This window comes from Natator depressus, chromosome 9 (genome assembly GCF_965152275.1).
Source record: "Natator depressus isolate rNatDep1 chromosome 9, rNatDep2.hap1, whole genome shotgun sequence".
Classification (NCBI taxonomy): domain Eukaryota; kingdom Metazoa; phylum Chordata; order Testudines; family Cheloniidae; genus Natator; species Natator depressus.
This window is the reverse complement of record NC_134242.1, coordinates 60341533-60367452: the sequence shown is the minus strand read 5'-3', so window position 1 is coordinate 60367452 and position 25920 is coordinate 60341533. Positions and strand designations below refer to the sequence as shown.

At 49.4% G+C, this 25920-nt stretch overlaps 1 protein-coding gene across 5 annotated transcripts in view; it reads right to left on the bottom strand.

Annotated features, from left to right (window-relative positions):
- Positions 1-25920, bottom strand: part of BCORL1 (BCL6 corepressor like 1) — a 47022-nt gene that overhangs the window by 20037 nt on the left and 1065 nt on the right. Inside the window, exons 2-13 of one of the 5 annotated variants that reach the window (XM_074964328.1) lie at positions 25694-25878; positions 19072-19210; positions 13608-13698; positions 10736-13312; positions 10098-10263; positions 9728-9808; positions 8954-9358; positions 6020-6249; positions 5695-5901; positions 5399-5565; positions 5052-5197; positions 3926-4003 (exon numbers count right to left, since the gene is read on the bottom strand). In XM_074964328.1, the coding sequence (XP_074820429.1) occupies positions 3926-4003; positions 5052-5197; positions 5399-5565; positions 5695-5901; positions 6020-6249; positions 8954-9358; positions 9728-9808; positions 10098-10263; positions 10736-13312; positions 13608-13698; positions 19072-19157 (4234 nt within the window). In that variant the 5' untranslated portion in view covers positions 19158-19210; positions 25694-25878. Of the gene's footprint in view, positions 1-3925; positions 4004-5051; positions 5198-5398; positions 5566-5694; positions 5902-6019; positions 6250-8953; positions 9359-9727; positions 9809-10097; positions 10264-10735; positions 13313-13607; positions 13699-19066; positions 19211-25693; positions 25894-25920 lie in introns of those variants that run through there. The other 4 variants (XM_074964330.1, XM_074964329.1, XM_074964332.1 and 1 more) reach the window with 4 other exon arrangements.

Genomic DNA, 25920 nt, shown 5'->3' with positions numbered 1-25920 from the left:
GCCTCCAATCCAGTAGATGTAGAGACATTGGATCTGGGTTTAGAATCAGATCTCAGTTCTGGGATATGATGTTTAGAGTGACTGGTAGCTTGAATTGCGATTGAATCAATAGATGTACCATATCTGAGTACAAAAATTGTCATGCCCATGCCAGGGCTATTAAGATGGCTTGAGCCCTGTCTAGTTTTATTTCCCTAAGAATGCTGTGGATCAGAGGGATCGTGGGGAAAACCCTTAGAGCAGATTCCTGTCCCAATGAATCAGAAATGCATCTGAGAGGGAGCCCGGACTTCTTCCTCCCCTGGAGCAAAGCATGGGACATTTGTTGTTTAGACTGGTTGGAAACAGATCTATGGTGGGAAGGGCCCACTTCTGAAAAGTTCTCAATAAAACTGAGTTTTTGAGGGAACATTCATAGGAAAAGAGCATTTTCTACTGAGAACATCCATTGCACTATTTTAGAATTCAGATAAGAGTAGGGCTATGAGATGGACATGATGCTGAACATACCATTCCCAGAGGAGAATGGCCACTAGACACAGAGGGGGATATTTTGCTCCTCCTTGCCTGTTCAGAAAGTGCCCCACAGTAGTACTATGTCAAAACGTGGACAGTGGTGCCCTGAATCAGAGATAGAAATGCTCTGCAAACTGGACAAGCTGCCTCAAGTTCTAGTATGTTTATGTGTAGTTAGGATTCTGTAGGTGGACCATAAATCTTGGGTTAGCAGATGAGTTAGCTGTGCTCTCCCCAGTCCTGTTTGGGGGCATCTGTCACCAGACTGTCTGTGGGACTTCGAGATGCAAACATCAATCCCTAACAGCCATTCTGGGGAATTCTACGAGATTAGTGATGAAAACATACTCTCACAAGAGGGGTCCCTGAAAAAGGATGGTTTGGAGGGCGGGGAGTAGGCACAGATTGGAATTGTATCTCATAGCCCTTCTGAATGACTCTGAGACCCAGCAGTCTAGTAATTGCAGCCAATGCATCACAGAGGCAAATGCCAAATGGAGGGAAGAAATACTTGATTTGGTTCAGGCATTCAACTGTGGCATCAAACTTGCTGCCTTGGGCCTGATATGTTGTGAGATGCTACAGCAGAACCCCTTTGCTTCTGATAATAAGGCCTCTTCTTAAAGGTTTCTGATGGTCCCCGCTGTTAAAAATAAGAGGAAGGAGGCATCTCTCTCATTTGGTGCTGTGGTTTGAATGGTTTCCTCCTTTGGGCTGGGGTGTAAAGGTCTAGGGAATGAAGCATCAGTTTGGAATCTTTCAATGCGTGCAATGTTTCATGTGCTTTAGAATTAAAGAGGCCATGAGCATCAAAGGGTAAATCCTTTATTGGGCTGTCTGGAGCCCAGACACTGTACACATGGTGTCTGCAGTTACCATTGAACTTGTGGCAGTGTTGTAGGCATCAAATGCAGCTTGAAGAACCACTGTTGCAAGGACCCACTAAATATAGGAACTTAAGTTCAACCCTAGAATCCTGTGGAACTTTACACAAGAACTGGCAGATGCTCCCTCTGGAGACAATCATACTTGAGGTAGCAAAACCTGGCATTTTGCAATACTGGCTTGAAGGCTAAGCAAGGAATAGACCTTCCTCTCAAATAGGTCCAACTTCTTTGGTTCTTTGTCTCTAAGAGTAAATCTTGGCTGACTGTGCATAGGCAGCAGCCAATGAACCTGAAACCAGGTGAGTATAAAGTTCTCAGAGCCTTTACTTGGAACATGAAAGCAACAGCCTGCTCTTTTGGAGGTAGCTGAGATGGAGGCCAGGGTCTGTCATTCTTTGATCGAGAATGCCTCCATTAATGGGTATCGCCAAACAGCCCTCATAAACAGTGTGCAATAGAATCAAACATTCTATGTGACTGTTCTTGCACCACCTGACAGGAATTTTTAAGGTGTCAGCGATCCTCTTCAGAAGGTTCTGCAAGGCCTTTAAGTCCTTGAAAGTGGAAGGCACCTAAGGATTAATAACTTCATAAGGAGATGAAGAAATAGCTAATGGAACCAAAGTGTCATCATAGCAATCCATGTTGTCATCCTCTTGGATGCCTTGGGAATTCTCAGGAATTCTTGAACCAGGTGTTGAGAAGCACTTTGTGGGGTGGATGAGATGGTTGTGATACAGATAAATATCCTAAGGTGGATCTAACTAGAGGAGCTTTAGAAGAATATGGGGCGAACGGAGCTGTGGGCTCCAAGGAGGACATATGGCCAGGATTGCATCCCATATGGATATGGCATGTGGGTCCAAGAGGGAGGGATCCAACAATTCTGAGATTTTCCTGAACTGTCTTGTATGATGAGAAGAAGAACATCGTGAAACCCTCTTCTCAGGGACCCCTTCACAAGTTGACTGAGGAGAAAAGGAGGCAGTGCTAGGCGATGGACTTCTGTTATAGATTGAAAGTGATGATGAGGCAGAAGAATACACCTCTTCTGAAAGAGGTGCTGATCTTTGTAGAGTTGAGGAAAATTGTGGAGAACCTGATACTATGTGATGCCATATTGAAACTGAAACCGAAGATACTGGGTGCAGTGAAATCTTCATTATTGGGACTCTTGGCTCCAGTATCAATGAGAGATTTATTGACAAGGGAGAAACATCAAGTAGAGGAGATACCAGCTCAGGTCTCCAGATGTGCCTAAAACAGCTGACTTCAAGATCTGCGATACTGATTGCATAGATACTGGAGCAGAAATGGTCACCAATGCTGGTCTTTTGTCACTGCACAGTGCTGGAACAACTTGAGTGACACAGAAGATGACACCCAAGATAGACGAAGTGGTGGTAGCTGATGTGGAATGGTGCTGAATTGGTACCATAGTTGTTGTAGCCAGCAGATCAGGATTTAGAAGACAGAGCCTGCACTGAGTCAGATGCTGACCATAGTTTTAAACTAGTATTGGGGATGGTGATAAGTGCCAGGACAGTTTCAGAGAAGTTTTTTTTCCCTGTCATGGGCAGCAGGAGCCAGACTCACCTGAGGGGATCTGTGCTGGAGTATCAGCAGCCTTTGACAAATACCCGGTCTTTTTGAACACAAAGAGACTTGAGATCTGGGAGCAACCTCACAAACAGCTGAAGCACTGATTTAATGCTGTCATGGAGTGGTAGGGGCTCCTTTCTGCCAAAGGATCTCTGAATCAGACCCTCCCTTCATGGAGTAATCTAACAAAAATAATTTTAAATGTGCATCTCTAGCCTTTGGAATTTGTGTTGAAAAAGATACACAAATTGAGCACTAGACATTTAAAATACCCATCATTTAAAAGAATGTCTGCCTTGCAGGCTGGGCATGACTTAAAGCCTAGAGACTTAGCCTCTGCAATACCTTGGAAGACTCTCTGAAGGAATAAAAAGGTTTTCTCTTCTTTATTTTGCCAATGGACTACCAAGACATTAACTATAAAAACATCATCTGCACTTAGAGTAACAAAGAAGTTATAGCTACAGGGTCGTGAAACACACTGAGGCAGTTCTACCTTGCTGCCACGGGCAGCAGGAAGGGAGTGAGTGGTGGCTGGAGCCCCTTGTCCTTTACGCCTTTGGAGGAGGAGCTCAAGAGCATGCAGGGTACATGCATAGCTCCAACTAACACTGGGCAAAAGAAGCTAATCTCATGCTCGTATGGTACATGTGACCCTCGATTGGGATCCGTATGGACGAATATTTGAAGAAAAAGTCCCTTTCAGGAACTAGTAAATTCTTGAGCCAGTGAATGGTGTGAAACTCTAGCAGATCACATGCCTGTGAGGGCTCCCTGCTGATTTTCTCCTTCTATACATGGGTTGGGAGGGAGGCCCACAAGCTAAGCAAGTCCCAGCCTGTGTGACCCTTGTCCAGTCCGCATCCAGCGGCCACACCATGCTCTGCCCTGCAGGGGGAGATAGAATCAGCTGAACTCACCCAGTACAGAGCTGCTGTAGAAATCCCATGCTGTTCGGGGGTCCCCATCAGCACGCCCTTGGAGATCCGAGAGGTAATCTGCAAGAGGAAAGCAAGGCAGGGAGGCACCCATAGAGCAGCTATACAACATTCTCATCCTTTCATCAGCAGGGCTCTTGGGGGAAGCAGCAGAGAGCTGAAGTGACTCACTCCTCCCTGCAGCCCAAGGCAGTGGTAGACAAGGGACCACACTCCACGAGGAACATGCCCTCCAACCTCCAAGAGGGTGACCAGGGACTGCGAACAACTCTAGAACCCACTAGAGTTCAGGTTATAGCTATTTGAAAGGGGTGGTTCCCAACACACACACACTTAAGAATTTATTTAAGTCTAGAAGAGTACATGGGCAAAACTTCCCAAAACTACAGGAATACAAAAGGTACTTATCAACTTGAATCTAGTGAGGAACAAAAAGGAGCTAAATACAGTTTCAGGCAACACCTGTGTCAACCCGTTACAGTTACTTTTTTTAACTGTTTCTCTCTGCTTTGCTTCTGTGCAAGACCCACAACAACAAGAAAATAGCAACACTAATTCCACACAAACGGCACAGGAAGCAAACAGACATTTTAGTCTAAGCGTGCAGTCACAGTGACCTGAAGCATTACTGCTAACAATGGCAGGTAAACATGCTTCAAAGGGAGTAATTTTAGAATTGAGATCATCACTTCTCAGCTGCAAAAGTGCGTGTTAATGGAGCGCTGAGGTTGCATAGTAAAGGCAGGAATTGCCAGTTAGGTTTGAACACATATCAGCCCTGCCCTGAATTAGGATACTACCTTTAGTTACATGATCACAGGTTCTTGCAGATGGTTGTGCGTCTATGATCAGAGAAGCATTCATGTCCTATATTGTAGTATTTGAGAAACAGTATAGACTGGACTGGGGACCAATGTGCACCGGGGCAGACGTACGTTTATTCAATCTACCTTCACTCTGGCATCTACTGATGACTGAGTGTCTAACTATGGTCCCTGAATACTGCCGTGCAGTTTTGTATTTAACACTACAGCTTGTAAAGCATTTGGGTTCTTTTGGGGTGGAAGATACTCTGTATAAACATCAGTAATTACCATGCCCCACTTACCACTCAGGAAGTGCTTCATCACTTCACTGCTGGCCAGTTTCATGGCTGTCTGCCCTGAGTAAGTGGCGAGTGTGGGGTCAGCCCCATATGAGAGCAGAAGCCACATGGTCTCCAGGTTGTCATTCACCACTGCATCATGGACAGGCCTGGCAAGGGACAAGAGTGTTACCAGAGGAAAAGGAGGTCTGTGCAGTCCACAGAGCAAACAATCTGCTTCTTGCTAGGTGGCTATACTGCCAAAGGATGGCTAGTGATGCTGCCTGAAAGACTCCCAGACCCACAGCCCTGCTGTCTCACTAGCTTCCGCCCCAAATTCTCTGGGCTAGTAGTACTGGGAGCTGGCTTGCCTCGTGCCATCCTGTGCACTGCAGTTCACATTGGCACCGTGCTCTAGCAGAATGTGCAGGATGTCAATCCAGCCTCGTGCGCAGGCTTCGTGCAGAGCTGTGTAGCCGGCATTGTCACGGTGGTTCACCTCACTGCTCTTTTTCTGCAGGCAGTAGAGTACGACGTCCTGGAGGAATGACACCACCAGAGGCCCAGTTACACAAACCACAAGAGAGGGGCATGGCTCCCGAGGTACTCAGCAGCAAACCCCAGCAGAAGGATGTGGGGTAAAAGCTTTTCTTGGCCCAGCACTCACCTTGTAGCCAAGCCTTGCCGCTCGCTGAAGGAGAGTCTCCCCAGCGTTCTTGTTCACAATCAGCCGCCGAGCCTCAGGAGGGATATGTTGGGTCACAGGCAATTCAGGGGAGTTTCCTGGGTTGGCCCGCCGTGACTTGCAGAGCGGCCACAGCTCCTGGGGCTTCTTCATAGAGCGTGGCTTGGGCTGATTCCAGTGCCCTTTCACCTGGAAAATACAGATGGAGGAAGCTTCTCAGCGTAGCTGGATGAGGCTGGGTCCAGATATCCCCTCCCCCCTACACATGCTGGGTTGATGATCCCCCTTCCCTAGGCCTGAATCATACCTTCCCCTCTTCACAGATCCCTGCCAGATGTTTTGTTTTACATTTGCGTTTTCCTGATGGTTTCTCCAGTGCTTCCTGGATGGAAGAGTTGTCCGGGTGATCCAGGAGAAAACCATTTCGGAAGTCTGGGCGCCCTTGGGACTTCCGGGGCAATGGGGAAAGCCTGCTCCTCAATCGCAGCTCTGAGCCTTTGCCTTGGGTACATTCCTTCTGCTTCCGGTACCTGAAATCTAAGGAGAGACAGGGTCCACAGGATGCAGAGACAAAGACTATGGGGCCCAGACTTCCCTCTGTGGGTCAAGAGCAGTCAGCCCCTGCAGGACTTCGTTGGCCACACCTGACAGCTTGGGCCCAGGTCCAACTTAACTCTAGTGGGTTCTAGAGCTGTTCTCCACCAAAGCCACGGTTACTCTGCCTAGAAGCAGAGTACAGAAGAATACGGGTATATGGAGATGAACACAGCACATTGAAAATCAAAGTGCATCAGTGGGATGCATGATGACAGAAGGCCTTACTGGTCTGACCCTATGCAAGTCTCTAAGCTGAGCAGATGTGAAGCTGGTTATACACTCACTTGGATATGCCTTTTCTCCAGACAACGCGTGTCTGTTATTCTGCACTGTGACAGTACCCAGGAGAACAGAGTCTGATTTTTCATCTTGTTGGCATGTTCTCCAGTGGTTTAATAAAGGCATTAACAAAACCAGTATCCTTCAGCCTTATTGCCACAGGGTGTGATCTATTAGGATCTTGAAAGCTAAGTAGTGCTGGTGAGAGACAACTAAGGGGAAAAATAGGGAATCTTCCTACCCTCGGATGGCAACTGCTATTCCACTTCCTGCCAAACCATGTCCTGCACTGCTGTCTGTGCTGCCGTTTCAGTGATTTTTCTTATTTCTTCCTCTTAAGAGCAATATTAAGGCTCCGATTTTACATGCACAGAAGTAGGAACATTCTGAGCTAAGGTTCTCAATGGAAATGTGGACTGTTCCCTCCTACTATGTAATACAGGGTTGCTTGTTACAGTGAGGGCACAATTATAAGTGGAAGATATTAACATATGTGATGAGGAAATAAAGCCCTTGGGTGCAAAGAAGGTGAGAATAAAAGAGCAATGCACAGGCATTTGCAGTGCTGGCCCTTTTCCAGTGGGTAGAGATTAGCAATTGCTTTAAAGTGGGCTGCAGGGGAACATAGTTCTCTGCAGGCAACGTAGGAAACTGCCTGAGAAGACCACTATCTGCCTGACTGGGTTAAAGGCTAAGCCTGAGGAGAGTGAGTGCAGGGCAAGAGAGTCACCCTGGATAAGTAACTTTGCTTCTCCACCTCTGCTCCATGGAGACAAGGCCACCTGCCTCCCAGGGAAATGCATGCACATGACAGTTATGCAAGGGCAACATGGGTGCAGTTCATAACTATAACTCCATAGGTAACACTTTGTCCTCCTACTTTGCAAAGAAATGATGGCTCCTCCACAGTGAAGGCTGCAACCAGCTTCCCCCACCAGCCTTATGTGAGTGGCCCCCAGCCCTTCCATCAATAACTTTGCTTGGAAACATTGGTTTGGCCCAAGTTGCCAAGCAAAGGAGAAGTTTTCTGAAGAAAACTGGTCAAACTGCTCTCGAGTTAGCACTCATCCATTCAGAAGGTGGTCTGGCAGCAGGCTACCTGACTTTCCCAGGCAGCTCCACAGGGCTCCCTCCATCACAAGTCATTAGTAGCTCCTGCAGTCCCTCAAGGGCCATGGTAGTTCTTTTTCCCCTGCCCCAACCCCAGGTTTACACCCCTGGACATTCCAGCTGTGTCTTCGCACTGTGCCTCATTCCCAGGAGAAGGTGGCTGGCTCACTCCCAAATTCATCATGCAGCTGCTGATAAAGAAGAGGGCCAAGAGTGGGAGCACTCCAAAGAGGCACTCCCCCCGGTACAATCACAGCAGCATTCTCCTGCCTGACACCAGCAGCCCCACAACGGGCACATATAAGCAAAGCCAGAAGGTTACCAGCAGAGCAATGTACAAACGAGCCAGGCTGTTCCGCAGCTCCAGAAGCTGACAAAATTCACTGATTTCCAAAAGCTTCACAAACACCTCCACAGCACGGAAAGGGGGAGCTGGCCTGCAAAGCAGCAGATATCTCAAAATGCCCAGAAAAGAATCAGGGGAGGGGGGAGGAGGGGCGAGCAGCTACCTAAACTCAGGAGGATCTGGGTCACTGGTTGAGCCACAGGTAGGAAGCTCAGGAGATGGTGAATGGAGAACTGGGGCCTGGAACAGGAGGAGATGGGAGGGGAACAACTGCAGCTTTCTATTACAGCTCTGTATGTGCACTGTGGGAAAGGATTCACGCCACAGATCCAGGCACTTTGCCTGGCTCTGACACACCCCTGGCTTCCAAGTCACCCTCTCTCCTAGGCTCCTGCTGGACAAAGCTTCCCCTGCATAAGCCTTAGAGCTTACTTGTGTATAAAGACAAAGCGTTAGCTGTATGTGTAAAAGCCAGTCTGAATTGTAGTGGCCTCAGTTCCCTCTCTACCTGTCAGGCAGGCACTACCCTTGGATGCCTCTCCCTAGGGTCCACACTTACCCAGCACAATTATACTGGGCCTCCTCCTTCCCTGCGCCCAGCCCAGCTTATGACTGTGGAGTGAGGTCAGCACCCATTTAACACTGCCACATAATTTGGGGTTCCCTGCCCCATCATTTATAGTAATTATCCTGTAAAGGACAGGTGGCCCATTGCAGTGGCAGCACAATCGAGGGAATGGTCCCTGAACAGCAGTACATGCAGCACTTGGCCCACAGGACTTGGAGCTGATGGTCTGGTTCTATGCCAGAACTCTTAAGAGCAGTTCTGGAACAAGAGGCTGGCCTGGAGAAGGTCCTGCAGAATAGCCAGCTGGGCCAAAGACCCCTCCCCTCTGCCAGTGCCGGTACCTGCTTTCGATTTCCGCCTCCTATGGGAGTAGCAGCTAACATGTTCCTCCTCTTCCCGCTCAGTCAAGTACTCCCCAGTCTGGTATTTCCGGCTCTTCTGCCGTCTCCTCTTCTTCCTCTTGACATGGCTGTCATTGTCCTCCTCATTTGGGTCCCAAAGCTGCCTTGGTGCCTCCACTCTCCAGGGCAGCTCCCGGGCCCTCCTCAGGTGGCAGCTGCCCTTTTCTGACTGAGACCTGTCTCTGGCCCTGCGGCTGTGATAGTGGGACATTCTGTGGGATTTCCTCAGCCTGCGGCGTTTCAAGGTCGTCTCCTCCTCCTGCTCCTCCTCCAGCAGCGGTAAGATCTCCTGGCCAGTCACTTCGCACTCTCCTCTCACACTAGCAGAGGAGCCGCCAACACTTCCTGCAGAGAGGACCACACAAGGTGTGTCCAGTGACTAGAGACCTCTAGACACAAGCAGAGCCAAAAGTGCCCACAAGAACACTCCCAGCTAGAAAACTGGGGACAGGACAGCCCCTCCTTAGCACCCCACAAGACCTTCCTGCCCCCAAAACTGACTGGGTTATGTGAGCAGGGACATGCTCCCGCTCTCCCCACCCCCAACTCCCCACTGAGCCTGTCACGAGACCAAGTTAGTAAAGTGCTCTGCTCCTATCTGCCAGGCGCAGGGCTTGTAGTGCCTAGTGGACAGGACATCTCAGACTCAGCCATACTGGCTAGCTGAATCTCCCCGGCAAAGGCTGGCCTCCAGGGTCTGCTGAGATCACCAACCTGACTGACTGCGTGTCCGGCTGCTCAGCACCACTGGGATGAAGTCACGGAAATTGTTCTTGGGTTTCTTCTCAAGGTAACCTGGGAAGAGAGGAGAACCCTGAGGACTAACGCCACTGAAAAGCTAATGGGGAATCCAGGAGCTGACAGAAGACTGCTGGCCTGGGAATGACAACACACCACATTATACCGGACCCCTACATGGGATTCTAACCTGCTGTATGTAGGGTCCAGCTCCACAGCCTACAGGAACTCAGCTCCAGGAAAACTGGTAGCCAGATCTTCTGGCAGGCAAGGGAGCAGAGTGCCAAGACAATGCTACAGTTTGGGTTTGCACGGGAAGAACACTATTCAGAATTTGTAACAGTACCTTCCTCATGGCTGTCCCCACGATGCCCTGGAGATTGGAGCTCTGTCTTTGCTGGCCTCCTGCGCTTGCGCTTTACCCTGAGGCTATTGTGCTCATTCATGGATCCTGGGCTCACCCGGCTTTCTCGTTTGCTGATCTCATGCAAGTCCCCACGATGCTTTCGCCACTGCAAACACAGGACAGATACAGGTTTCAGTCCAAGCTTCAATACAAGCATCATGCTGGGACAACAGGAAGGGAAGAACCCCAGAATAGTATCCCCCACTGCCAGCTGTATCAATACCTGTCAGTCCTGACCCACAGCCCTCCCAGCTACTCAGCTCCGCCAATTCCCCTCAATCCCAACCCGCAGACTCTGCTATTCCAGTCATAAATCCAATGCCAGGCAATACTGAGATGCCTGGAATGAAAAAGCCCCTAGTGAGGTTCCCCAAACTGATCTCTGCACCCAGCTGCCAATCCCTCTTGCCGCCCCAATGACAGGTTCCTCTTCCTCCCTACACTGCTGTCCCCTCCCCCCTTACTTTGGTTTTGACCCCCAATATTATTCTAGGAAGTACAGAGTCCCAGCACTAGAACTATCTGTGCCTGCCTCCCTCTGTGGGGCTGGTGACCCTCTTCAGTGGCTCCTCACCCACCTTCCATCCATGCAAGCTCCGGCTGCCCGACTTGCTTGGGGCCTCCTCTCCAGCTCTGGCTCTGCACTTCAGCCTCTTGTGGGCCTGTTTGGCCCGCCCATCGTGTTGCCGTTTGGATTTGCAGCATAAACTGCCCTCTTGTTTGATTTGGGCTGCTCCCTTGAGTTTGGTCTCAGGAAAGCCGTTGGGGGCTACCCCAGCTCGCAGACAAGCCCCAGAGGCAAATGGCACATCACATTCCACTCGCTCCTTCTTGACTCTGCACAGGTCCACCTGGTGCATACACTGGGGGGCCTCTGAGGCCGGCTGCTCCTGGGCCACCTCATATCCCAGCTCCTTGCGCTGACTCTCCACAGGTGCAGCTGGTAGCTCAGAGGCTGTTTGCAGGCTTTGCTGATTGACTACAGGCAGGTCATGTGACAGATAGGCAGCTAACACTTGGTTTTTAGGTTTTGAGTCTCCTAACAGCTTGAGGCTACAGCTCCCCTGGGGAGCCTCAGTCTGTACAACACTGTCTCTAGCGGAGTCAACCCCTGGCTCATCACACCCTTGGCTCCTGGAAGGGCTTTCTGCCTTCCCCTTTCCGCCCCTTGCATCCACAGTATTGGCCTGAAGAGATGGAGCTACAGCCATGGGGACTGGATTGATGGGCTCCTCACAGAACTTGGGCAAGACCCTGCAGTTTTTGGCTTTGGACATGGCTTCCCATTCCAGAGACGGAAGCCTTGGCAGTCCCTCCGGGGCCTTGGGGGCTGCCATGCCAGACTCTACAGGCTGCATGCTGGGAAACACAGGGAACTCACCTACACCAGATGGCTTGGAGGGGCCACTCTGATTCAGGGGCAGCTGTCCGGTTGTGGAGATACCAATTGAAAGCAGAGGGGTCTGGTGATAGGGAGACCACCCAACGGGCAGAAGCTGGGGACTGGATGGTTTCCCATTAACTGGGCATCGGGGGTAAATGCTTCCCTGACCAGGATTCCAGAGAGAGAGTTCTTTGGATTGGCACAAAGGCGCCCCTGGGGCAACTCTGCCATAGAGGAACCGCCTAGCTGGGTCCTGCTGACCCTCCGCACTAGCCTGGCTGCCTTTTTTCCCAGAGGGTGGCCCAACATTTCGGGGATCTCCCTGATCAATGATGGAAATGGGCTCCTGTTTGGGGAGGTGCTGTGGGTCCCTGGTGAAGCTAATGCTGGAGTCTTTGCTAAGCAGTAGTGAGGCAGGCACTGGGTTGGCCACGCCCACATAGGTGCCTGGAATGGTGCTAATCAGTGCGGTTGAGTTTTTCATCCAGGAGCCCTGCTCACCATTGCGCAGGAAGTCAGGAAAAATTACTAAGGGGGGGGTGGTGCCCAGGCATGAGGTGACGCTGCTGCCTGCACTCTGGGCTGCACGCTGGGACTTGGACAGGACCGTAGTGAGTGCTGCCTTGCCACTGGTGTGCACTGGTGTTAGGATGGGCATGGGGGGTGTCTTGCGTTGGCTTGGTGGAGGCAGCTTCTGGCGGTTGGATTTAGAGGACAGATCAAGAGGCATCTCGCTACATTCTGGGAAGGAGACCATCTCACGCTCCAGCTGTGGGGGGGACTTCAGGGGAGAAAGCGAAGTGGTGGCCCCTTGAGCGACCTGCTCTGGAGCACCAGAGGCCCTGGTGTGTAGGCCAGTACCTGGTGGGGGAGCTTCACTCCCACATGACGCTGTCAGGGAAGGCTGACTGGGTGAAAGCGAAGAGCCCTCCATGGGTGGGGAAGGGCCATCAACAGCTGCAGCAGCTTGTGTGCTGTTCCCACCTGAAGGTGAAGGGCAGCTCAGCTGGTTCACCTCCACAGACACCACTTTGGAATCCGAAGGCAAGGGCCTGGCTACGGAGAAGGTACAGGGAAACGAGCGCAGCTCAGGGGGCGCAATAATGCCTGGCGGGCCATGCTCCTGCAGGTAGGAGGGATGGACTGGGAGAGCAAGGGAGGAGGGGACCCCAATGGGGCTCGGAAGCGTAGCCACACTGAGTGGCTGCCCACAGCTGGAGGGTGGGATGTACACAAGGGGCTGGCTTGGGGCCAGAACTGCCCCGGACTGAAAGGAGAGGGGCATTTTTTGCATAGCTGGGGCTTGAGATGTGGAAAAACACACTCTATTCAAGGTGAAGGTGGCTGGGGTTGATGCAAGGGTGTTGCAGCTGGAAGCAACCACAGGCAGAGTTTCCTCCACAGGCACTCCTGCCTCTTGTGTTTCAGCATTCTCTTTCCCAGCATGTTCACTGTCTGGAGCGTTGGGGCAGGCAGGAGAAGCATCAGCCTGTTTGTCACTGTGAAGCTCTGCAGGCATCCAGGCACTGTCAGTGCTGCTGGTCTCAGGCTCCACAGCTCCTGGGGCTGCGGGCTCCAGCTCTCTGCCATCTCCCTGGTTTGCCAGAGCGCCCAGCACATTATCTTCTATCACTGCTTTCCCAGCACACTCTGGTTTCGGGTAGGGTTTGGGTAGCTGCTCTTCCAGCTTGGGCCCAAGTTTTTCCTCCACGCTGTTATTTGCATCCAGCCCCTGGGCATTGCTGCCACCACTGACTGCTGTGAGCTCCACCTGCAATGAGAAAGGGAGAAGGGACTCCCTGGAAGCTGAGCCAGCATTTCCCAAAGGGAAGGGCTGTTCCCTCTCTCCGCTAGGTCTTTATGGGACAGAAAGAAGCCCACAGAAAAGGGGAGCAGTGCTGCTTCCAGGCCCTGCACTCTTGCTTTCGACAGTCTCTGGCCCTGCACACCATGCTGTCATAGAGCACTCATCACTTGGGCCCAGGTCAGGGTCAGACTCCCATGCATGGCCCCTTCCATTGCAGTCCTTGGCTCCTCAGCCCAGCCACTCTGTACAAGGAGCTCACCTTGGAAAGGCTGCTGCTGACGCAAAATTCCTGGGACCCCAAGTGCTGGGAGCTGCTCTTGTTAGACTCCTCATCAGATAGCGGGGCTCTCCTATGACAGAGATGAGACAAGACAAGGGAGGCACAATGAACCCCAGAGGCACTCTCCTAGCCCACCGTTAGCTCTGTGCTGCACACAGGGAGTCAGAAGGGGCTTGCTGGTCATAGGGGAGTGGGGACTCCTCCCCTAGAGCCCAAATCCCTGCCTCTCCAGGCCCGCCCCTGTGCTGCTTTCCAAGCTCCCAAATTCAGCACAGTAGGCACGCTTTGGGGAGCCAGCCAGCGCCTCAGGTGCACAGGCAGTGGGGGCCCAGGGATCCCTCTAAAGCCAGGTCCTGGGAAACAGCCACCAGGTAATTTTTAGGCTACTGCCCCTTTAAGAAGGAGATGGAAAGCACTGGCCTAAAAGTTCCACGGCAGTTGGGAAGTGACAGTTGGCAAATAAAGTGGCAGAGTGGGGGATGGGGAGACCCACAAAATGACCATCACCTGAAGGGCAGGGAGCTGCCCCCCCCCCCCACACCAACCCCTCTAGTGTTCCCGACAAACTCCTGCCTGCCAGTCCTGCCTCCCACCACCCCACAGGTGCTCCATCCCCCCCACAAACTGGCAGTCCCACCTTCCCCCAATGCCCCCCTAGAACTCCCCTCCCCACTTGCAGTCCCATCATCCCCCAACTCCCCCTCCTGACCGCAGTCCCTCCCTCCCCCAGCCCTGCCCCATACAATCCCCCCAGGCCCAGTCCTGCCTGCCCCATACTCATTCGGAGTTCTCACCCTCCCACAGCCTCCTCATGTTCTTGTCCTGTCTTCCCCCATTTGCACATTCTAGGTCTGCCCACCCCATAACCCCCCCCCCCACATCTGCAACCCCCACCTTCCAATCCTGCCCTCCCCACCAGACTCACATTCCTATCCCACCCACCCTCCCAGTCTCTCTCACACACCCACACATTACACCTGTTGTTCATTCCCCACCCACCAGGCATACTACTCCCTGATTCCTCTCTTGCCCCCCACCCCCACATCTTCCAGCCACACACTAACCAGTAACCCTGGTTTTGGTCCAAAACCAAATCCTCCCCACCCCAGGCAATTTTAATTCCACACCCACCCAGTATTCCAGTCTTATCTCCCCTACACTCCTCTGAGAACCATCTACACTTCTCACCTATCATTTCTCTTCCCATCCCTAGGGCACTAGTGTCATTCATGTCTCCACCTCATAGACCCTTCAGATAGCTGCGGAGTCCTGTCACTGCTCTAGGAGCCTGAGCACATTCAGCTCTATCACTCCCCTCCAGCCTCAAAGCAGGAGACACCTGGGACCTGGAGTGTGTGATTGGAGCTTTAACCCCTTATCCTCCGCAAGACAGAAAGAGGGCAGTTCACTTCTTCAAACAAAGGAGTTCCCCAGGTGGAAAGTGAATTCAGAGTAAGGACCGTGACCAGCTCCAAGGAAAGGAGATGGGGGGAGGCCAATGGCAACAACTGTGCACATGATATGGTCACACTGGAGAGATGGAAACAAACAATACTTCTGCCTAAGTCAACATCTGAACCAGGAGCTATACCCATGGGAGACAGCATTGTGCCCAGCACAGGGTTCAATATCCTAGGAGGGTTTGAGGCCCCACCCTAATGTTTTCTGTCTGCTGACACAAGAGCCTGTGAGAGTTAAGTACAGGGGAAGCTAGTGGGGACAGAATAAACACTGTGATGCTGGTGGTCTTTTCTTTTCTCCCCTTGTCTGCTACTACAGGGCTTAAGCGATGCAAACCTCCAATCCCATCACTCCAGTATCCAGTACTGGTACTCCACTCTCTTGGCCACCCAAAGGTTGCCCTCGAAGGGATACATCTGCTGCAGCTGTACCCTGAATAATGACCTTCAGGTTTAAACATCCTGGTATTGGCTCATTACACCTTTTCAGATGCCCTCAGTATCATGACCCCACACGAGCTTCCCCACCTCATGGTACAGCTATGTTACAAAATGCAATGCTGGTTTTCCCCACAGCTACACTAGTTCCTTTGTGTTATGGCAAAAGCACAGCACCTCGCATAGGCCCCCTGCGCCCTTTCCACCAGACATCATCTTTGCTGTTATTCTTTACAAATATAATTTGACATGGATTTCTTAAACCTGGATTTCCCGAGTTACTCAGGCCGCAAAAGGCTTAAGAGGATTGTTATTAATAAGGGGAGATCAGGTTTCTGCAATAGGCAGCAGCAAGATCCAGACGACAGCTGAGAGGTGATGGGATGGGGGGTGGCTGGAATCGCAAGAGAACGGCCCTTAGAACTAACGCCTGAGATAGGCTTTTAGTAGTTTGTAACCCAGGAAAACATAGCTCAGATGCAGAATCAGGTTCCTGCTTCTTGCCCAGTTTGCTAGCCAGGGCGGTGGAGACAGGAGGGTGGAACATGCCCAAGGTCAGTCAGGTAGGATTTGTAGCCAGGCCACATATTCTACCCAGCAGAACTTGTGGGTTTCTACCCAGCAAGCATGTGTGTTCTGTTACTGCCACAGAGCTGGCCAGGGATGGAACTCCCCAGGACCTCAGGTCTAAGCTGGCCTCCCCAGTGTCCTCCTGTGAGACATCTAAATTGCATTAACTGTGAGGCTGGGGACTTTTGAAAACGTGCAAGAGAGGTATCGACAGTGCGTGTGTATCGACCCTTGTGCCTCCCCCTCCTCCGAAGGCCATGAAGCTGGAGCCTTGGTATGACAGGAAAGGCAGAGTTAAGGGGACTTTTTCGACCCTGCCCCCACTGAAATGCTGAGAGGAGCCAAAAACCTCATGGCCTTTACCCCGTCCACAACTACTGTCCCGTGGGATCTCTGCCAAAAAGCAGCACATGCCTTGAGCCAGGGTAGGCTCTGGAGGAGTTGGATGGGATCAGTGAAAGAGCAGTGGTGTTAGGGAGCTGAGACCTTGGCCAGGCAGGCATCTCCGAGACAACAAGCTGGATAACTGGCACAGAGAGCTGCCTATGCACTATGCAGCAGAGCTGGGAGCCCCGCTCTGGCTCCACCTCCTGATCCTACGCCAATCCCGGTCCCCTCGGAGACAGAGGCAGGGACGTGGCAAGGGCAGCAGGTGGAGCTAGAGCGCAGTTCCTGGCCCTGCAACAGCCCAGGCAGCTTCAACAGTCAGGCCCAAGCGAGGGATTGAGCTAGTCAGTGAAGCCAAGCAGCTCCGGCATCCTAGGGCTCCAACAGGTGAGGGCAGCCTGCCTGCCAGAGGGGCATGTCCTACATACCCCCTTGTTCTACATATCCCCTCTCCCCCTAGAGGAGACCACCATCCCGTTCAAGCTGCCCCAACGCCATTCCCCCTGCCTTGGAGGGGAAGCGATTCCCTTCCCCCAGGGCAGCACCTGTCTCAAAAGGCTCAGCAGATCAGCACACCCAGGCTGGCGATGCACAGGTTAATGGCTGGCTGGGAGCCCAGGCAAGGCGCTGAGCTGGCCACTCAGCTTCTGAGACAGCTTCAGGGCAAGCACCCCCTCTTGTTCCTGCCACTGTCTCAAAAGCCAAACTAGCAGCTTGCTCTTCCGAAAGCTAATGGAGATACAAACTACATTGTTTGTCACACTGCTGGGGAGGGGAGGTGGAAGTACAATGACTCTGGTGCAGACAACGGGGCCACAGAGTCAGCCCCAGAGACTGAGCTCTTCTCCTTAGCCCCAGAGCACATACAACCTGGGCACTGGAGTAACAAGCTGCACCCACACTGCTCACTGCCAGCATTCCTCAACCTGGCCTTAGGGAAGCCACTTCTTGGTACAGAGAGAGCTTAGGTTCCATGGTCCCTTAGCCTCTGCGCTGAGACACAGCCAGGAAGGGAGCCAGCTGGGACAATGATTTCCGTGATGTGAAACCTTGTCCAGGAAGGAAATGGAATGAGTATTCCCCCAAATGATTATCCCCACCCACACACTTTACGTAGGGGCCAACAACTGGTTAAAAAAAAAAAAACAAAACAACCCACCATTCAGTTATGATCAACCTGGTTTGTCTGTCTTGATTTAATCTTGTATTTGGGCTGTTTGGTAGTTCCATTAGGGTGCCTAGACCCCTCAGTGCTCAGGTGCCTGAAACACTGAAATTTATTAGGATCAAGAAGTAGGCCTGCATAGCCTTTATGAAGGGGTAACTAAGCTGAGAGGCCGTACATTACATGCCAAAATCTCCCTTACCCCACTGTTCTCCTGCCTGTCTGTTACAGCAGTTATCAGCATCCCTAATGCCCGAGACCCTACCATCCCAAATGAAGGACAGTGTGCACCAAACATGGCTCATTTTAGTCCATATAACATGACTTTTCAGACCCTCCTAGAGCATTTCCCACAGCTGAAAAAGCTCCACTGCATCCTGACACCAGGGAGGCCAAAAGCTGGCCAGTTCTGAGGACACCACCTGAGAACTGCAGGATTAGATAGGTGCTAATGCTGTGGGTTTGGAGCGGACTGCCAGGGCAAGGAAATGGGACAGGTCAGGACTCCTGCAAGGAGCAGGTCCTGCCCTAGACTGTGGTGTTCATGCAATTCACCTATCCAATCATTTAATCCAGTGGCTCTCAACCTTTCCAGACTACTGTACCCCTTTCAGGATTCTGATTTGTCTTGTGTAGCCCAAGTTTCACCTCACAAACAACTTGCTTACAAAATTAGACATAAAAATACAAGTGTCACAACACACTATTAATGAAAAATTGCTGACTTTCGCATTCTGTCTGTTTGAAATTTTAGTTTGTACTGACTTAGCTAGTGCTTTTTATTTGCCTAGTTTTACAACAGGCTACATATCTATATGAGTTGATGTACCCCTTTAAAACTTCTGCCTACCCCTAGGGATACACATACCCCTGGTTGAGTATCACTGATCTAATCTGCACTGCCCAGGCAAACGTACTGGAAACACTTCTCAGTTCCATAGCCTGTACTGTCCACGTAGCCCTCTTCCCAGGTCCCAACCTGTCAGGCTGAATGGCAGTCAGTTGAGAGCACAAATCTAACAAAGTCAAAGAGCAAAGGTACAGTGTGTAGCAACAACGCCATGAGCAGCCTTAACACTGGGGTAGCAAGGCCACAAGCAGCACCCTGGCTCCATACAGCTGGTGGCTCTTGCCCAGAAAGCAGAGAGCCTCCAGTATCATTCCCCTGCAAGCATCAGACCCTTTCTTTTCCTTGGGCATGGAACACAAGGACCATAAAGGAGACTTGACTGCTTAATGCATCCTTGTCCTACCCCTGTGCTCCTTATGAGCTCAGCCCTGTAACAGATAATAGGCTTGCACTGGCCCCAAAGAGAACCACTAAACAGGATTCAGTATGCTTTCTGCTTCTAGCCTCTCCGATTCCCTGACCCAAGCTCCCTGCTTAAAGTCTTTCCCCTAACAAGCTACCCACGCACCTCACCTCTCCTCGTTGAGGCCACACATGCAAATCCGCTCTGCACTGGTCCAGTTATGCACCCCACTGTAGAGAGGTGCTGTAGAGATCATGACAGCTGCTCACCACCAACCAGGACCTGCTGGGGCTCACGGGGCCACTCCGCCTGCAAAGACAAAACAAAGAGTCAGAAGCTGTTCCCTGGATGCTGCATTCAGTTCCATTCCTTGGAGTTCTCCAACAAAGTTGTGAGTCTGTGGTACAGTTCAGAGAGGTCATCTGCAAGCCAGATCACTGAGAAAAGGAGCAGGCAACACCTCCTCCTTACTTGCCAACTGCAGGTTCATTTCCATGCGACCGGGGTACATCGTTTGAGCAGCTACAAGTCTGTTTGCAAAAAGCCCTCAGGAGAGCGGTACACTCAGGGCAGGGACAATACACAAGGCTTACACTCATGCTAGGATTTTTCACCAAACCCATTCAATCTGTAGTAGGACTTGGCCTCCCCCAAAAGCACTCTGTGCAGACACCTCTACATCCCCCTGTACCCTTTTGTACTTCTTCATCCCTCAAGAAGGTCTCCCAGACACAGCAGGCAGGCAGAAGGCAGCTTTACCCAAGACAACAGACTTATAAAACCACAGAATTGTCCAATCTTTTATATTTCTTTATCAGTCAACACTAACCAGCTCAGGAGACAATTGTACAGAGAGGAAGATGACTGTTCAGGCAATCAAGTGCCTAGGGTACACCTGCATGGAACCAACTCTGAGTATGTGTGGGGCACTGCTTGACAAACTTTGCAGGGCTTTCACTGCTAGAATTCCACTTTACTATTGTTAGGAAGTGACAGGCATTCTAAGGGGTTAGAGACAGAAAGTAGAGCAGAACCCTGAGATTTGAGAGTCATAGAATATCAGGGTTGGAAGGGACCTCAGGAGATCATCTAGTCCAACCCCCTGCTCAAAGCAGGACCAATCCCCAATTTTTGCCCCAGATCCCTAAATGGCCCCCTCAAGGATTGAACTCACAATCCTGGGTTTAGCAGGCCAATGCTCAAATCACTGAGCTATCCCTCCCCTCAAGATGCCTGCCTCTGTGATGGAATTTTTCGGGGGAAGACATGCCTGCCATTGCAGTAGTGTTGTCTCATTGAGCACTTTAAGAGCAAGGCTGCTACTTGAGTCCCATCGCTCAGGAGAATGAATTGAGCTAAAAAGTAGTAGAGCAATGAGGGAGGGGAAGGATCTGAAGTGCATGGCCAGCAGGAGCAGGCTAGGTTAGACTGGGCAGGAGAGATTAAGGAGGCAAATTGTCAGACAGGTTCCTGTATCAGAGATGTTACATACATGAAGCAAAAGAGGTACAAATGGGCAGCATCCTTGGGGGACTAGAAAGGAAATCTAAAGACAGCATGTGATCCAAAGTCTTATATAGTTTTTTCTTTCATGACATTAGGGTGACCAGATGTCCCGATTTTATAGGGACAGCCCCAATATTTGGGGCTTTGTCTTATATAGGTGCCTATTACCCCCCACCTTCTGTCCCGATTTTTCATACTTGCTGTCTGGTCAGCCTACATGACATATCAGAAGGACACAAGCTCTTGGTAGGACAACAAACGGTCTGTAGTATCAGTCCACACTGGAATCAGCTGTATAGGGATAAGAAGACTGAAGGTTTGAGGAATCAGATAGAAAGCTAAAAAGCTGAAGGTGCTCATTCAGTGCCAGGTATGAACACACCTGGTACAGAGGCACAGTCTAGGTCAGTGGGGTGTTTCTGGGACTCTTTAGGGAAGAGACAAGGGCCATAGAAGCAGGAGGAACCAAAAAAATACCAGTGTACTGGCTGAGAGGACAGAGTGAGCCACAGATGAGAGAAAGAGTTTAGCTGAGCAGACAGAGATTGCAGAGAAGAGAAGCTACCCAGAAGTCAAAAATGAGAGGAGAAAGTAGCAGCCAAAATAAACACACCTGGAAAGGGAAGAAATACTAAGTAATGAAATGGGTACCTGGGCTGAGTGAGAGACCCCCAAAAACTGGGTTGTACCCGGAAAGAACAAAAGGTGGCTTGGGGTGGGAAGAGATGGAGTCTTGCAATGGTTGGAGAGAAATGAAAGAACCCAAAGGAAATAGGGGAACAATCAATCTGCAGGGATGTCACCATCCTGGGCTGAACTGAAAGAAGGGAAAGGGAAAGCATATGACAGTGAGGGTACAATGGCAGCATAGACATTTTAGGAGCGCTCCAAGAGAATCTTGTATGGGAGTGGGGAGAGAGAGACATGTACCACTGTGCTAAACAGAATGGAAATTTGTGGAGAGACTGAACTAGGAAACCTCCAGGAAAGCACTGATGGGGCAGAACCATTGTGGCTTGCAATTAAAGAGAGAAGGTTGATAGCAAGATTTCACAAGCAGTTACAACAAACATTTCTGAGTGCATGAGGAAGAAGAGATCAATGATGGAACCTGCAGGGCCTCTAGGAGAAAGTTAGGAAGATGTAGTGACAGAATAGACATTGTTAAATGAATTCTTGATTTCTGTTATCCAAGGAGGATGCAAGATAAATGCCAAAGGCAGACATTTCCCAGGGAATGAAGAAGAAATAGGGAGGGAAATTAGAATCCCAACCAAGAGAAGGGATCAAGGCATTCAAACGTAGAGACAAAATAAAACACCTGACTCAGGTGGTTTCAAACCCCAATTCCAGAGGAAGCAACAAAAGAATCAGAGGACCCTTAAGAAGGTGGACTGGAAGCAGGAGGTGCCAGGTGCAGATAAATCTATCTGAGAAACGTAGGGCAGAGTCACCAGCCCCTTCGACACTACTGAGCTATTCTGGAATAACTCTATAGACATACTCTAACTTAGGTTTATATCCTAGAGAAGACCAGACAGTTGTATTTTTAACATGAGTTATCAGTTCAAGTTTATGACTGTACAGGGCCCTAGGGTTTAACTCAACCTGTTAACTCCTGTTAAACCAACTGCCTTGTCTTATTAGGATTGCAACTCAAGTCAGCCAACTTGAGTTAAGAACACAGTTTTTTTTTTTAATAGGGAAAACAAGCCCTGAGTGAACTCCCCCTTCTTCCAACCACTTGCCTATGAGAGGACACATCTGCACTAAGGCCTGGTCCACATACAGTTTTTGTACCAATTTAACTCTGTTGGTTGGGGGCATGATTTTCTACCAAAGCAGCTACATTGGTACAGCCCCTAGTGTGGATGCAATTTTACCAGTATAAAGTTGCCTTCTACTAGTATAGCATATTCCCATTCCCTTATGGAAATAAGCTATGCCAGTATAAGCACCCACATTAGGAATCTGTACTGCTCTAATTATACTAGTATAGTTTTTTTTACACACTTTACTGGTTCTACTTATACTGGTATACACACATCCATGTATCAACAAGGTCTGAGATTTTTAGGGAATTCTCTGACCACTGCTATCGTACCAATCTGAACACTAATGTAAAGCAGCTGCCAGCAGTTTACCAGAGTTTCATCCAAGCCTTGCTCAGAGCAAGTACCAGATGGCAGGATGGTAAAAACACTGACAGACAGTCCACACTAGCTTTCCCACCATTGTTATCACCAGGGGATCTGCACAAAGGATTGTCTCCTGGGGGTTTTTGCCCAGTGGCCAGCCAGTAGTACAGGTGCACTAGTGCCATGCCTAAGGCAGACAGGCAAAGCCCCTGGGAGCCAAGATTTGCACCATTACAGCACATCCTGGTTAAGTAAGGGTAACTCCACCCGTGCCAATAATGACTCTGCTCATCTGCACTAGGATGCATCTACACCAGTGGTTGTGCCTGGTGCAAATGTTAGACAAGCACAGGGCAATGATGTTCACTTCAGTGCCTAACTTGGACCATTTCAATGCTAACATTATTTAACAGAGCAGCCTGAGAAAAACACACAGCTGGAGTTCAGGTACTTGAAGAACACTGTAAACCCTGCCTGCCTGCCGTCCCTCCTTTTCCCCCTGTGATGGGCTCTCAGCCACTGCTTTCTCTAAAGTGAGACACCCTAGAAGTCTGCCTTGACTGGAAGGAGACTGGGAATCATCAACCTTGAAATTTTTCTTTTTGATTTCCCAGCCTGTAGCAAGAATTTCTGAGGATGAGCACATGGATACTTTCTTTTTTTAAGGTGTTCTGCAACTCATTTGGCCAGGGGGCACTGTGGAATGCTAAGAAGGGTTGCACTTTGACCCTGGAAACACAAGATAGCTGAGACTGGATATTGCAAATAAAATCTATGACCAAAATGTACAATACATTAAAAAGGGGTTACAAAACCTAAGCCCAATATGATATTTCTATTATATTTTTAAACTCCAGTGGAAACCACTGTTTTGAACAAATCAATGATCATCTATATTGGATGCAACCCAGATACTTCTCCTGAGAACCTGAGTGGGTGTGACTATAAAAAAAAAAAGTTAAACTGACTGATTTTTAGCGAAGCTTAGAGAAATGCCAAAGGGAAACAAATTGCATCACCAGTAATAATCACATTTACTTTTTAAAAATTTCAGTTTAACTATCTTTGATACCATTAGTAACACAGGCAAAGAATTATGTTTGTTTGCCATATGTGATCCTTGAGGTGACAGAGTGCCTTTGAAGTCCAAAATAAGCACAAATCGAAAGAGCTTCCAGAATTGTCCGAACACATGGCTTCAGCTCCACCCACATTTCATACAAACCATTTAAACTAAACTGTTTGCAACAGAACTATAAAAACCCCTCGCAGGGGTCATACATGGGTCTTGAATCCAACTGGAAAAAAGGTTTTAAAAATGTAATATTGAATGCAAACCATATCATGTTACTTACCTTAAAGAGTTTGGAAACCATAGCAGTGATAAAGTCATACCAATCTCTAGCCAAATTCAGTCCTGGATAAGCCAGGCTACATCTACCCTAGTCTTCAGTAGTAACTGTTCATGTTGCATTTGGCCTGTAGAGCAGATGATAATCTGGATCTAATCTTGGGTCTTCCATTCTGTTGCCTAGTATGACCACTGGCTACAGCTGTGCTGAGCTTGTGTGCATGAATCTACCTGTGCCAGTTTAAAGACACACTAACCCTGATTTAAGTCACTGCAGTGACCAGCATAATACACAGAAACGTTAAATTAAAAAAAAAATACATCCCTATTTGAACTAGGAAAGTTTCCTGAAAATTTAGCAGTGTTTAAAAAGTACATCCTCCCCACTGGCTAAAGCTATAGCTAGTACCTAAGTCACTGACTGCAGCCTAACAAAAAAGCCTGTCCCTGTGGAAGGCTGTCACAGCAGATTCTTAAGGTGGTTTAAAAAAGGGGGGAGGGAGGGGAATCCACCAAAAGGTGGAAAATCTTTGCAAAATCTCTGACATCGGAAGAAAACCACACATTGCACACAATCTTTTTACAGTTTTACAATCTGTAAAATCTACTGTAATCTACTTACAATCTTTTTAGTTTTCCTTGCCCATAACATATGATACTATCCCAAAGCATGCTCCCCCACCCCCAGTTCCGTCCTACTCCCTCAAAGTCCTCCATTAATTTATTCCTTTAAGGCTTTGTCCACACTAGATTCAGTTTTCTCAAATTTCTCAGAGCTGCTCTTTGCAGAGATAGTTGACATGTTGGTAAAAGTACTGGCAAAGGATCTATACTGATGGCAGCAATAGTGGGAAATATTAGGGCAAAAAAGCTAATGTAGATATAGCCTAAGGCCTCAAATCTGCAGAGGGATTCATATGGGCAAATCCTCCCCCCACCGACGTACAGAGCCACAAATATAGATTCCCTTGCAAGATCAGGACCCAAAAGACTATCCCAATACTTCCCATCTTGGTATGACCCCATAAAAGTCTATCCTGGTGCTCTCTCAAATCCACCATAAAAAATCAAAGTTAAATGAAAGGAATCAATGTCTTCCCCAATGAGCCTAACTGTACAAAAGGCAACTCTTATTTTGATTATGTCACAATTTTCATCTTGAATGCAGTGTACAAGAATGGGCCATAACATCTGGGAGCCCCCTCCAGCAATTCCTCACTCCAAAACATTATTAATCACACCAGGAGCAAAATGAAAGTAATGTTGAGTGGCAGCGTGGACTAGGGCACTGCAGTAGGAATCAGGACTCCTGAGTTCTGTTCCTAATCCTACCACTGACCTGCTGTGTGACCTTGGGCAAGTCCCCTTCCCTCTCTGTGCCTACTTCCCCTTTACCTTTTGTCTGTCTAGTCTACTTAGATTGTAAGCTCTTTGGGGCAGAAACTGTCGCTGAGGCCTGGACTACACGCAAGAGTTTTACTGGCATAGATATGTTGGCTGGTAGTGTGCGGGGCAGGGGGAAATCACATCCCTAACCAATGTATCTATGCCAGCAAAAGCTCCAGTTGTAGATAGTTATACTGACAAAAAGTCCTTTTACAAGTATAGCTTATTTAGATTGGGGAACTGGTATAAGCGATATCACCTAAAGAACTCCAATGCAGACAAGGTCTTACTATACATTTGTACAGTGCCTAGCAAAATCCTGATTAGGATCTTTATACACTACTGTAATACCAATAAATATATGCACTTAGTGTTACTCTCCCTTGCCCAGGCCCCTCTGTGGCGTCTTGCCTGGAACGGTCCTCAATTCTGATATGGAGGCTCCTAGATGAATGAGTACTGTCCTCTTTCAACAGCTGGCTCCTGAAGCTAGGTCAGGGAGAACTGATGATACCTGGGCACTGCTGTTCTCCCCACGTAGATGGCCACTAATCTGATGCTACTTCCTACAGCACCAACCTCCACAGAAGGAAACCCTAAAAAAAATAAAATAAAAAAAAAAATCACAAAGTGCTAGC